The following is a 14,085-nucleotide window of genomic DNA, read 5'->3' as shown; positions in this document are numbered from 1 at the left end:
TTCATTTGATTGCAGATCAGCCACAAATGTGTATTAACCGAGCTCACAAAGGAGCGGAGAACACATAGTTGCAACGAAGGAGAAGTTCACTGAACTCAAATGTAATAAAAAGCAAACAAAACCAAACGTGGCAGAAACCAGGAGAGAGAGAGAGCAATTTACTGACCGCCACCTGCTGATATAATCTTGCAGAGCAGGTGAGCTGAATCTCCCCGATGACCGGCTCCACCAGGCTCTTGGAGGATCAGGGCATGCACTATTGTATTTACTATTAAAGCTGTTAACAAGATATGTTTATGCTGCTTAAATCAAAGAAATAACACACATTCACAACATTCACAAATTCATACCACTAGATATTCTTTAAGAACAATACCAATGGAAGAGACACAAACGTACAGTAACTGCAGTGATCATTCATTTCTAAGTTGTCCAAAATGTAACAAAGGAGAGAACAGAAGAAAACATTTAATTAAAGACACAAGACGACAGCAGAGTTGTGAACGTTAAATGTGGAGTTACCAACATCCGCCTTCTAGTGGTTATTTAGGGCTACGGCAGTTACGACTGAGTTATAATCAATTAAGATAAAAGTAACTCACATCAACACCCACACTAACCCGATTTAAATGATGACATGCTTTTTAAATATCTAAAAAAGTTTCCACAAAGATATACAGAACGCACGCACGCACACACACACACACACACACACACACATAAAATGACATTAACTCTAATGAATGTATGCATGCACAGGCAAGCAGGTCTCTGAGTGGTTGAAACACACACTCACAACACACGCACACACACACACACACACACACACACACACACACACACATTAAATGACACCATTAGTGTTTTAGTAAACCCGTCTGGCGGGTTTGAACATTGGTTTATTTGGGCGTGCATATCTTTCGGTAGAAACATGAGGATGCATATAGAACCAAACTGTTTTTTTATAAAGCTGCATTTTGATTTACAGCTCGAATTTTATGTCAGGTTAGTCTCGCAGTTTAGCGCGAGACAGAAGCAAGTCTGTAACCACACAACTGAACCTGTCAGCAGGTTTAATGTTTCAATCAGGAAGCGAGATGGACAACGCGGAAGATATCACCTCTGCTCACGTGTGTGGGTGTGCCGGCGCGCTTATACGCGGCGGAGAACCGCGCGCCACGCCACTGCCAGAGAGGGGTTCCCCTTTACAACAGGGCGGCTTTTTAATGTGTCAAAACTCGGACAACAAACATCAAGGAAGTCCCGCAGAGGAACAGTTTATTACCTAAAGTCAAAGTAAAGTTTCTGAAAGTGAAATGACCAGATTTGAAGATTAAAGTGAAATCACCTCTGCGACTCTCCTCGTGCGTCCTTGCGACGGATTTAGGTCTCCAATGCCCAAAGGATGGCGGAGAAAGAGTTCCAAGGACTCCGAGGATTCTTTGACTGGACAAAATGAGGGATCGCATGTAGAGGAGGGGAGAGCTGCCGGGAAGGCTTCTGAGGCTGCCGATGATCTCATTCAGAAAGCTGCTCGAAGCGTCCCGCCGTCCGCACGCGCAGCGCCGCCTGCGATGGACGCGTCCCGTGTCCCGCAGGTCACCATCACCGCGGAGGGCGGCTGCTCCTCCCGGGAGGTGAAGCACGACGACTGGGATGATGCCGTAGACGGTACCCTGCGCAGGAAGCTGTCCAACTCGTCCATCTCCTCCACGGGGTCCTCCACTGTGGAGTCCGAGGACGATTTGCTGAGCGACACCGAGAGCAACGGCATCATCACTTTAGAGCCTCTGGTGGACACCGGAGAGGTGAGTAGACCGATCAGGACTGTAAGAGGACCAATTGAAGGGGTTCCTTAGTTTGAGTTGTCATGCAATTGCAGGTTTACCAGCAACTCGTGTCACTGTAGTTATGTCCCAGTTACAGATATAAAATAACTCCACACAATCGGTTTACTTCTTGTATAAATCACTTTTATGATTATTACGCTATATGTTAGATGAAGCATCCTAGAAACGTTTGTATTGTCATATGCAAAACAATAACAGTAACACTTTCTCAAATATATATGGAAGAGAAAATCACACAAGGAAACATTTAATAAAATAGTGTAGAAGTAAAAATAAAGAAATACAATATAATGTATAACAAATAATATATATATAGAAATAGCTATTTGTGGTTGACAGGTACAGTACAGTAACTACATATGAATTAACTGTAATGTAAACGGGTTGTTTAGTACACATGTACATGCATGAGAATCTGTTCCCTGATGATGATGCAGGACTGGATGTTTACAGCGACACATTCATTACAAATAGCCGTCTTTGACCTCGTGAGTATCTTCTTTCATCTGCACCCCCTTGTAATTAAATATAAAGTTACAGAACCGAGCTGACGTTTTGAAAACAAGAAACGGAGAACCACAGCAGCAAAAAAAAACAGCCATCAGCAAACTCCTTCCTCACAGAGGACCACTTTGACCTCTGACTGCAGACAGGGGCCACGCACACAGCATTAGTTCAGAATGAGTCATTCTTTAGCCCCTTAATCCTGTCGTATTGGGGAGGTCTGCAGCAAAAACCTTTTCCGTGGGAAATTAGTCACTTCTCCATTGAGTTATTTTTGCGTTGGTCCTGCACGTATACGCGGTTTAGAGATCTGGGAAATGTTAGTTGTCACATGTCCCACTGCCTTCCTCTTGTTGCTAAAGATCATGTCAAAAGGAAGATTAAACATGCCTGATATCCCTGTCAGAGAGCGCAGGATAATATTTATGTTTCATGTCTTATCAGAGCCCATCGCGTCACCTTAATGAGCCGGGCGCTGTTTGGATGTAAACCAACAGAGAAGCAGCGGAAAGCTCGATAACCTTTGCTGTCGTATCACATTGTTTACGGCAAATGATTACAAAGGCCATGTGGTACAATTGAAATGTCATTTCATTGTATTCTTAGTGACATTTCTGTCGATAATATTAATATTCTTTTTCACAGGCTATTAAGTGGATAACTCATTGCGTGTATTATGTGCCACAAAAATAAAAAGAGCGCATCCGTTGCACGAAATGTCAGCTGATGTCTTGGAGCTGCAGCTCGTGACCTTCATCCCCGCGCGGCCCTCCTTCAGCACACACGCGTCGAAGCGTCGCCCTTTGCCTCGGCAGGGGTTGAGGGCGGAAACTTGTTTGACATTCTTGGCTTTTACTCGCGGCCGACGCGTCTCGTTCTCATTGAACATGTTTGCGTGTGCAAAATAAACCGGCAGTTTGATGTATTTCAGAAGCTCTCATTTCCATAGACTATTCAGATTAGAACGGAAGGAAACTTATTTTAGCAGCTTTTACTTGTCATCTCAACAACATGATCTGCTTTTTGTCCCCCATGTTAGACTCTCATTGTGTGCATGTGTGTGTGTGTGTGTGTGTGTGTGTTTTAATGCCACTGCTTCTCTTTGCCTTCTCCATACAAGGTCTGTAGCTGTCACTGTGTTTTAAACAGACTAAATACAGATGTTCTGCCTCCGTGTTCGTGTGCATGTATGAGAGAGAGAGAGAGAGAGAGAGAGAGAGAGGCTCAGTCTGAAGGCTTTCCCAATACAAGTCCATTCTAGCTCTTTATTGTCTCTTTAAGTCATCATAACTTCAAGTGAAAACAAGTTGGTCGTGTCACCTCTGAAAATAGCCACTGTTATGGTTCTGCCCCTCCGGCCCACACATCAGCCCATGCACACACACACACACACACACACACACACACACACACACACACACACACACACACACACACACACACACAGTAGCAAATACTAACATGTCATTGGGTAATTTAGTTGTTCTGTGTTCAGTAGCCAGTGTGAGTCTTGGACTTTGACATTTGAGAACGAACCACTTAAGGAAGTCAAAAAGACGTGTGCATCAGTACTTTTGCGAAGCCACACTTGAATGCATGTTTAATAGAGATTAAAGTGCACAGCAAAGTGCTTTTTAATGCAGATGCAGCAGAGGAGAGTAAATCAGGAATCACACTGCAGTGGTTTTCATCCCATTAGCGCTCCAAAATGGCAATATGGTGGAAAATGGAAGGCAGGAGTTATAATGGTTGGTCCACAACACCGACTGGCTGGATGAGTCACACCGTCTCAGCATTTGTTCGGTGAAATTCGCTTTCTGTGTCTCCTCTGACTGTTCAGACCGACACGGTGCCGTGTCACTCTGTCACACACAACAGGCCAGGTGTTGCAAAGAAAAGGTGCGTCTGTCTGACAGAAAGCGAGTGTGTAGAGAGTTCAATTCAGTTTATTTTGTATAGCCCATTTTCACAAATTAGAAATGTGTCTCAGAGTGCTTTACAATCTGTACACATAGACATCCCTGTCCCAAAACCTCACATCAGATCAGGAAAAACTCCCAAACAACCCTTCACGGGGAAGAAAGGGAAGAAACCTTCAGGAGAGCAACAGAGGAGGATCCCTCTCCAGGATGGACAGAACAATAGATGTCATGATTCCAGAAGGAATCATTACACACAAATTAAAACACAGTAACAACACAATCAATGAATATGACAGAGTGTATGAATAGTTGGTAGTCGGCATATTCCACGATCCAGACCTCCACGGTCCATCAGGCAGATGGAGGTAGAGAGGAGGAGTGGGCGGAGTTGAAGAAACCATGAAACCTTTGGGCTGATAGAATAGAGGAGCAGGAGGACCGCTCTAATGGGTGGGGGTAAATTAAACTGTGTATCTTTGTACCATTTGTAGGTACTTGTACTTTATTTGTATTTCTATTTCCTGCCACTTTTTGCTTCACTGCATTTCAGGGAAATATTGCACCATTTACTCTCCTTCATTTATCTGACGGCTATGGTTGGCAGTTGCTTTTACAAATACGATTTTACATTTAAAAAACTGTTTATATTGTAAGTGATCACATTTTAAGGATGAAACCAGTTTTTCTCACCCATTTTGGCTCATAAAATACAGTGTGTAGTTGGAGATGGGCTGTGAGCAGTTCAAGGACCAAAGAGGTAAAATGATCCAATAATCTATAAGTCTCTTCTTTAAACGGTGAGCAAACTTGTTATTTCAAATTCTAACTTGTGTTATCGGTAGAAACTCTTGTGGTTTCTGTCACCAAGGCTGTCTGGGACAGCTTGATGTGAATAACATGACGTTTCAAAGTCAGACTGTGTATAAAATATAAATATTAGCCTGAGAGCTGCAGGGTCGTTATGGTTACGTATACAAACTCCGAGTTCAGAAGTTTCCGTTCCCTCTCCGTCTGTGGATAAGACACACCGCCACGTGACTGCTCACTTATTACAGGATTCCCTTTTCTCTTGGTTCAGAGCTTTCTAGAGTTAGGCACAAAATAATGTCACCACTCATTGTACTGCATATGACTTCTGTGTGACGGATAAATGTGATTTGAATTGATTTTTAATCCAAATGTAATCAACCAGTAACATGCTGACAAGTAAGTAGCTCAGTTAAAGACTCGCAGCCGTAAATAAACACATGCTGGCTCGTGGAACACCTTCCCGATGTGATATTATCAGTAAACAAGCGGCGTTGCAGTAAGTGAAGCGTATCATCTGACATTTACCAGAGAGCTTGCGTTTCACTAACACATGTCCCCGTTTCATTTCCTGTTTCAATCGGAGCGCGCAGGATGAAGAAAATGACCTGAAGACACGCTCTGAGAACATGAACTAGTTTTGCTCTCCGAAGCCTGAGAGTTTTTAATCCTTATGATTATATTTGAGGCGATAGTAGTTTTCGTAGATTCTAGAAATCCAGTCCTCAGTGTTAAAGCGAGTGTTATTTGGTCAGGTTGCTGGGAGGGAATAAAACCGACAGTTCTCCACAAGTGTGAAGAACTACTGCGTCTGTGAAATATACGCAAGCTGTTGCTGTGTTTTTCTCTGTGTGTGTGTGTGTGTGTGTGTTTGCATACTGAGAGACAGAGATGGAGCAAGAAGGAGAACGCGAGGGTGTTATGAGAAGAGTCCTTAAACAAATCTCTCTCTGAAAATCTCACCTCTGCCAAGACAAGATAATCACCTGTCAGTCATCTTCCTCCGTGTTGAGGATTCAGCGCCTCCTTTGATGAGCTCCAAGCTGTCACATGACACCGACACCATTCTGACTTTGCTCATACACTCAAAGAAATGACTCATTGGATGAACTCAATTAAATTGTTGGCAGGTTTTCCATCCAATAATTATATGCAACTCCAACTCAAATTTAGCACATCAGTGCAATAAAATGTAATTAAGTTCGTCCAACTCATTTGTATCAAATACATCTAAAATAAAATAACGATATTCATTAAATTAAATTAATTTATGTTTGTCCAACTCAAAACAAAATATGCAAACTCCACACAGAAGGAACACCCCGACTGGGAATTGAATCCACGGCCCTCTGGCTGTGAGGCGAAAGTGCTAGCCACTACACCACCATACAGCCCTGAAAGTGTCTTCACCTCATGTAAACAACTGATTTTCAGAAAGCGCATGCGCAAAGGGTAGTCCTCAATGAAACACATTTATTTTGAGTTGATATGCACACCATCTAACCTAAATAAATCTAATAAATGAAAGTATTCATACATTTTGTGTTACACCCATTAAATATAAATATCTATTTTTGTAATTGATTTATTTAAATTTATCAAACAATATTTAAATGTCACCTCGAAGAAGGGCTTGAATCGTTTTTGTGAGTGTAACCTAAATAAATCTAATAAATGAAAGTATTCATACATTTTGTGTTACACCCATTCAATATAAATATCTTCGTTTTGTAATTGATTTATTTAAATGTATCAAACAATATTTAAATGTATCACCTCGAAGAAGGGCTTGAATCGTTTTTTTGAGTGTAGGGGAGTGGGGAGTTGAGAGGTCACCCTTGATTATTTGGTGTGAAACCTTCAGATGTATTTCCCCTTAATATTTTTTGGCATTTTGACAAAGACACAGTTATGCATGTTTTAGTCAGTGTGACATTTTGAATCCTACTTGAATACAAAAGCAATGTAATAGGAAATGTCTTTGACTGTAAACCAATCTTGGATAGTGAATTGAAGCCCAATCGCCAAACTAAGCTGCAGATACTGAGTGCAGATATGAGTTTCCACAGAAATGGCATTTAACTGACCTAGATCGGAGGTTTCACACAGTGGAAACTCACAAGCTGCCTGGCAGCAGATTAACTGGGTACAATTGCTTATTTAACCCTCCTGTTACCTTTCGGGTCAATTTGACCCCATTCAATGTTTAACGTCGGTGTTCTTTGGGGTCAATTTGACCCCAGGCTGTTTTTCACTGTGTCAAACATATAAGAAATATCAACTTTTTTATATATTTAAAGGGCTATTTAGGTAGTCAACAAACAAACATAAAGTACCTCACACTTAAACATGGGAAACAATATTCATTCTAATAATTTTCTGGAGGTTTTAATCGCTGGGGTCAAATTGACCCCGAGGGTAAAATATGTTTGTAAAGGTAACAGGAGGGTTAATCATATTTCTATTCAGACAGAGGGTGGTCAAAGGTCAGCACTTCCTCCTATTCTCAAACCCCTTATGTGAACAACAACACAGATCAGACTCAACCACTTTCCAACGATTCACTCACCCTCTGTGTGTTTTCTCGCACGTCTTCTCCAGGTCAAGGCGTGGTGGAAGCTGAAGACGATCGTCCACTGGCCCTTCAGTGTTACGCAGAGACCCAAACTGAACTGGGTTCAGCTCGCCGGGCATAAAGGTATGACCTGTTCACATCGTTGCTGAGTTGTTGGACTGTTCTGACATCTCGATAGAATGAGAAAGGGCAAGAGGTCAAGCACCATCACCAAACTGACTTATACGTCCTGTGCTGTTATGGATGTCGGTGTCCGTTCCCACCGTCTCCCTGCAACATTGAATTCAAAAGTCACTGTAAGTTAGAGTCATGTCCAGCATATGTGCGCATTACTGGACGCTCAAACTAAATCAGGACATGTCACTTTTTGTCATTTTCTCATCCCTCCCGTTGGTAAATGTCTGAACTCCCAAAGCATCGGTCTCCATCCCATCTCAGGTAACTTCAAAGCGGCGGACGAGGGCACCATCCTGAAGAAGTTCTCGGAAAACGAGAGGCAGTGTTTTGAGAAGCTGAGGGACGATGCGCTGCTCCCATTCGTGCCCGTTTACCACGGCACAGTGGAGAAAGATGGAGAGTCTTACCTTCATTTGACTGACCTGCTGGTGAAATTTGACCTTCCCAATGTCATGGACTGCAAGATAGGAGTGAGGTAAGGAAACAAGCGATGCATTCGCAAAACAACTTCCAACAAGACATGGAGGCATTCATTTATAACTTTACAAATATGTTTCATGTCCATACATGATCCAAACGATCTCTATGGTTTCAAATCAGAAATAAACTACAACGTGGTTTAATCTCTTGTGTTTATTTCATTTAAATGTATGTCAATATTGACTGTTCATGTTGTGTTGACGTGTAGCCTGGTGGCAGTAAAGGGTGCTCTGCTTCACGAGGGAACACCTGTTGTAGCTGCAGGCTGTATTATGGCAGCAGTACACACACAAAATACACAAACACACACACACACACACACACACACACACACACACGCAGGCATTAACTCTATGAATATATTCATGCACAGGTAAGCAGGTCCCTGAGTGGTTGACACACACACACACTAAACGTACACGTACACACACTCACACACACACTCTCAGGGTGTCCCTGGAGACTCCCCTTCATCGAACACACTCACAACCACAACGTTGAAAACCACTAAGTTGCACTAACACACACTCAGACTTTCCCACAGTTCAGTCAACGCTCAGCTTCCCTCTTCAGCTCAGAGGAAGTTCAGCTCGCGAAACTGAAACTCACATCTGTTTGTACATAACGGTCTGATATGAATATGACACGTCCGCACGTGCTGTACTCTTCACCAGCCGATCGTTATACCTTTTAGAGCATGTTTCAGTCATGGCATTTCTTTGCACTCGTCATCTTTTCTGCGTCAGTGAACTTTATTAGAAAGGAGACGATCCCTCAAGCTTCTAGTGCGCCAAAAGAGTCCTCTGTTATGTCAACTCTAACTAATACATCTTAATAAGTAAGGGTGTGGCTACAAGGTGAACCCTGAAAGTAAACTTCTATTACTATTTACTTACATGCAGATAATACGTTGGCTCGTCGTCTGAAAGGCTTTCTTCCTCCCGCTGTTTCAGGACGTACCTGGAGGAGGAGCTTGTTCGTGCGAGGGAGCGACCCAAGCCGAGGGAAGACCTGTACAAGAAAATGATGGAGGTGGACGGCGAAGGCCCGACTTCCCAGGAGCATTCCCAACGAGGCGTCACCAAGCCTCGCTACATGCAGTGGAGGGAGACCATGAGCTCCACCAACACCCTGGGCTTCAGGGTGGAAGGAATCAAGGTAGAGGGAGTGACGCACACGCCATTCATGATATTATTACACTCATTCAGTTCATTAAGCGAGGCACTAAAGAAAGTTCCAAACGAGAACGGGCACTCGGTAGAGCGCATACCTTCGCATATCACAAGATTGGGCATTGAATTATGAACATTTTGGCATTAGTTGCATGCCAATTGGATACAAATTGTCCGCGCTACACTCAAAGAAATGACTCATTGGATGAACTCAATTAAATTGTTGGCAGGTTTTCCATCCAATAATTATATGCAACTCCAACTAAAATTTAGCACATCAGTGCAATACAATGTAATTAAGTTAGTCCAACTCATTTGTATCAAATACATCTAAAATAAAATAACGATATTCATTAAATTAAATTAATTTGTGTTTGTCCAACTCAAAATATAAACTAACTAACTAACTAAGAAAATATGCAAACTCCACACAGAAGGAAAGCCCCGACTGGGAATTGAACCCACGGCCCTCTGGCTGAGAGGCGACAGTGCTAGCCACTACACCACCGTACAGCCCTGAAAGTGTCTTCACCTCATGTAAACAACTGATTTTCAGCTGGCGCATGCGCAAAGGGTAGTCCTCAATGAAACACATTTATTTTGAGTTGATATGCACACCATCTAACCTAAATAAATCTAATAAATGAAAGAATTCATACATTTTGTGTTCCACCCATTAAATATAAATATCTATTTTTGTAATTGATTTATTTAAATGTATCAAACAATATTTAAATGTGTCACCTCGAAGAAGGGCTTGAATCGTTTTTGTGAGTGTAACCTAAATAAATCTAATAAATGAAAGTATTCATACATTTTGTGTTACACCCATTCAAAATAAATATCTTCGTTTTGTAATTGATTTATTTAAATGTATCAAACAATATTTAAATGTGTCACCTCTAAGAAGGGCTTGAATCGTTTTTTTGAGTGTATGGTAAAAAGAAGATTTCGACCTTTTCATGACCTTGACCTTGACCTTTGACCCGATCGATCCCAAAATCGAATCAAATGGTCCCCGGATAATAACCAATCATCCCACCAAATTTCATGCGATTCGGTTTAATACTTTTTGAGTTATGCGAGTAACACGCATACAAATAAATAAATAAATACACGGCGATCAAAACATAACCTTCTGCATTTTCAATGCGAAGGTAAAAAGCACATAAACAGAAACATCTTACAAAAGTACTCCAAATAAATGCTGAGGCCGCTTCGCGTCTGCTGGATCTGCAGGATCAGGTGATGTTTGCTTAGCGCTCGTTCCTTATTGAATTGAATTAGATCGTGGAAGGTTTAAAGAATGCACACACTCAAAGAAATGACTCATTGGATGAACTCAATTAAATTGTTGGCAGGTTTTCCATCCAATAATTATATGCAACTCCAACTCAAATTTAACACGAGTGCAATCAAATGTAATTAAGTTAGTCCAACTCATTTGTATCAAATACATCTACAATAAAATAACGATATTCATTAAATTAAATTAATTTGTGTTTGTCCAACTCAAAATATAAACTAACTAACTAACAAAATATGCAAACTCCACACAGAAGGAACACCCCTACTGGGAATTGAACCCACGGACCTTTGGCTTTGAGGCGACAGTGCTAGCCACTACACCACCGTACAGCCCTGAAAGTGTCTTCATGCAAACAACTGATTTTCAGCTGGCGCATGCACAAAGGGTAGTCCTCAATGAAACACCTTTATTTTGAGTTGATATGCACACCATCTTACCTAAATAAATCTAATAAATGAAAGTATTCATACATTTTGTGTTACACCCATTAAATATAAATATCTATTTTTGTAATTGATTTATTTAAATGTATCAAACAATATTTAAATGTGTCACCTCTAAGAAGGGCTTGAATCGTTTTTGTGAGTGTAACCTAAATAAATCTAATAAATGAAAGTATTCATACATTTTGTGTTACACCCATTCAATATAAATATCTTCGTTTTGTAATTGATTTATTTAAATGTATCAAACAATATTTAAATGTGTCACCTCTAAGAAGGGCTTGAATCGTTTTTTTGAGTGCACCGATTCTATCCAATCGCGGGCGAAAAGTGATTGTATCGTGTGTAATATTTCCTCTCTTTCAGAAATCTGACGGTACGTGTCGGACTGACTTCAAGAAAACCAGGTCGAAGCAGGATGTCGTCCAGGTGTTCAGGGACTTTGTCGGAGAGAACGTGGACATCTTAGTACGTCGCACTAAGCTTCTGCACACATACATGCCGTGTATTCATGCACCTAAGGACGTAAACAAAAAACACTGCGCTCTGCATCGACACGAGGACGCCTCTCGCTGGCGTTAACTCAAAGACACGAATAGAAGCAGCTCTCACATCCGTGTTCAGTGTTTGGACAAATATCAATGAGTTTGTCTTCTCTGAGGCTGTTTGCATTTGTCATCAGACTCACTGTCCCCAACCTTTTTCCAAAGTCAATGCAACGTGTTTGAACTGTACGTAGAAAATATTTCGTGCAAAAAATATTGTTTGAGTTTTCCATTGGGAGGTTCCCAGATAGCCGCTGTTTGGAATTGAATCATCGGCTTCAAGTGATGTTTGTATGAACCGCCTGGCTCTGTTTCTTTCTTGACACGCAGAAGTCTTACCTGAGCAGACTGACGAAGATCCGACAGACCCTGAAGGCATCGCAATTCTTCAGGCAACACGAGGTGATGACGAAACACGAGAAAAAAGACAAAGCGCTTTAATAAAGTGTTGCAGCAGGAACTTCATCTGAAACTACGCGAGGGATCTGAACATCATTCCTCCAAAACATATTCTCGGGTTTTGATGATGTTGTGCAGAGCGATGTTTGACTCGTGAACCCATAACTATTTAAATTCCTTCACATTCAGTTAAACCGTTTGGAAACGCTTTGTTTACTTGCCAACTAGTTTGACTCAATATATGCTCTTATTGTTTTCAACTGGTCATGAAGGATTGAATAGAAGCAGACGTAGGAAAAGCTAATATGAAACCATAATTGTTCTCCGTAGGTCATTGGCAGCTCTCTCCTCTTCATCCATGACCACACCTGCAATGCGGAGGTCTGGCTCATTGACTTTGGCAAGACCACGCCGTTGCCAGAGGGCCAGATGTTGAACCACGACATTCCCTGGAAGGAAGGCAACCGGGAGGATGGCTACCTGTGGGGGCTGGAAAACCTCATCAACACACTGGAGTCTGTAGGCGAAGAAGAGGCAGGCGAATAAACCTTTTGCTCAGATGCGAAAGAAAATAGCGAAACTACCGAAACAGATGTTCAGTGACCTTTGACCTGTAGATGGGTAAAAGGAAGTCAAACTATTTTAATGGTCACCATAGAGAGACCCTTTGGGAAATGTAATACATGTTGATGTGCTTTGGGTGCTCAATGATACATGTAACAAACAAAAAAGTGCAGAAATGCGACAACAAAAAAAGGCCACGGGCAGCTTCATAAAGTTACTGACAGAAATGAAGAGAGAGGCAGAGTTTGTCACTTGTTACTGAATGACTGAACGACTGAACTAACACCAATTCAACTTCAGATAAAATGAACAGAAGTGAAAGTGTAATGTTTCTCAGATTCAGGGATGGTTCCATGTGAAGGAAATGCTCATGAAATGTGATTTAAAGCATGAGAGCGTCGTCAGTCCTCCTTATTACGCTCTCCCCCTCAGCTCTGCAACACCCCTGTATGTACACTACCGTTCAAAAGTTTGGGGTCACCCAGACAATTTCGTGTCTTCCATGAAAACTCACTTTTATTTATCAAATGAATTGAACATTGCATAGAACATATAGTTAAGACATTGACAAGGTTAGAAATAATGATTAATATTTGAAGTATTAATTTTGTTCTACAAACTTCAAGCTCAAAGGAAAGCCAGTTGTATAGCTTATATCACCAGCATAACTGTTTTCAGCTGTGCTAACATAATTGCACAAGGGTTTTCTAATCAGACATTAATCTTCTAAGGCGATTAGCAAACACAATGTACCATTAGAACACTGGAGTGATAGTTGCTGTAAATGGGCCTCTATACACCTATGGAGATATTTCATTAGAAACCAGACACATCCACCTTGAATATTAATTTACCACATTAACAATGTATAGAGTGTATTTTTGATTAATGTTATCTTTATTGAAAAAACGGTGCTTTTCTTTGAAAAATAAAGACATTTCTAAGTGACCCCAAACTTTTGAACGGTAGTGTAGGTGTAATATTGAAGCAGTAATTCAATTCAGTAAGAAGCTTAAAACGTCTGTCATATAACTACAACACATAACATATTGTAAATATAGTCCTGCATACAGTATAATCACAAGTGTATTATCTGTGACACTGTTCTGCCAAACTCTTTTATTCTAAGTCAATTTATATTTCTTTCACCGATTTGGTTCCTGGAATCAAACTTGCTATATAGCACTTTTTGGGGTCTTATTCAGAGACGTTGTGCAAATGAAATGTATGAACATTTACTTGGAATTAAAATGGGCAAATATTGTTTTTTTTTGGTATTGTATTTGTAATAGAAAAACAGTTTGTGCTGTCTTTATATGTATGTTAGCCAGAGAAAAT

The 14,085-nt window shown here is 41.1% G+C and overlaps 1 protein-coding gene across 1 annotated transcript; it reads left to right on the top strand.

Moving 5' to 3' along the window:
• Positions 1-851: 851 nt before the first annotated feature.
• itpka (inositol-trisphosphate 3-kinase A) lies at positions 852-14,013 on the top strand. The gene is made up of 7 exons (XM_056426270.1): positions 852-1,808; positions 7,685-7,781; positions 8,097-8,310; positions 9,269-9,473; positions 11,606-11,707; positions 12,115-12,186; positions 12,514-14,013. Exons 1-7 carry the CDS (start codon positions 1,395-1,397, stop codon positions 12,727-12,729), a joined length of 1,320 nt encoding a protein of 439 aa, XP_056282245.1. The 5' UTR covers positions 852-1,394; the 3' UTR covers positions 12,730-14,013.
• Positions 14,014-14,085: the final 72 nt, after the last annotated feature.

The sequence above is a fragment of the Pseudoliparis swirei genome, chromosome 11 (assembly GCF_029220125.1).
Source record: "Pseudoliparis swirei isolate HS2019 ecotype Mariana Trench chromosome 11, NWPU_hadal_v1, whole genome shotgun sequence".
Taxonomy (NCBI): Eukaryota; Metazoa; Chordata; class Actinopteri; order Perciformes; family Liparidae; genus Pseudoliparis; species Pseudoliparis swirei.
Note: the sequence above shows the minus strand (reverse complement) of the source record. Positions and strands in the feature narration are given on the sequence as shown.

What these genes read in the sequence shown, in the direction of transcription:
- itpka (XM_056426270.1), top strand. Translation starts at nt 1,395, where the DNA reads ATGCCCAAAGGATGGCGGAGAAAGAGTTCCAAGGACTCCGAGGATTCT. An exon ending in GACTGCAAGATAGGAGTGAG is followed by an intron (nt 8,311 to 9,268) that starts GTAAGGAAACAA and finishes CCGCTGTTTCAG; the next exon opens with GACGTACCTGGAGGAGGAGC. An exon ending in GAGAGAACGTGGACATCTTA is followed by an intron (nt 11,708 to 12,114) that starts GTACGTCGCACT and finishes CTTGACACGCAG; the next exon opens with AAGTCTTACCTGAGCAGACT.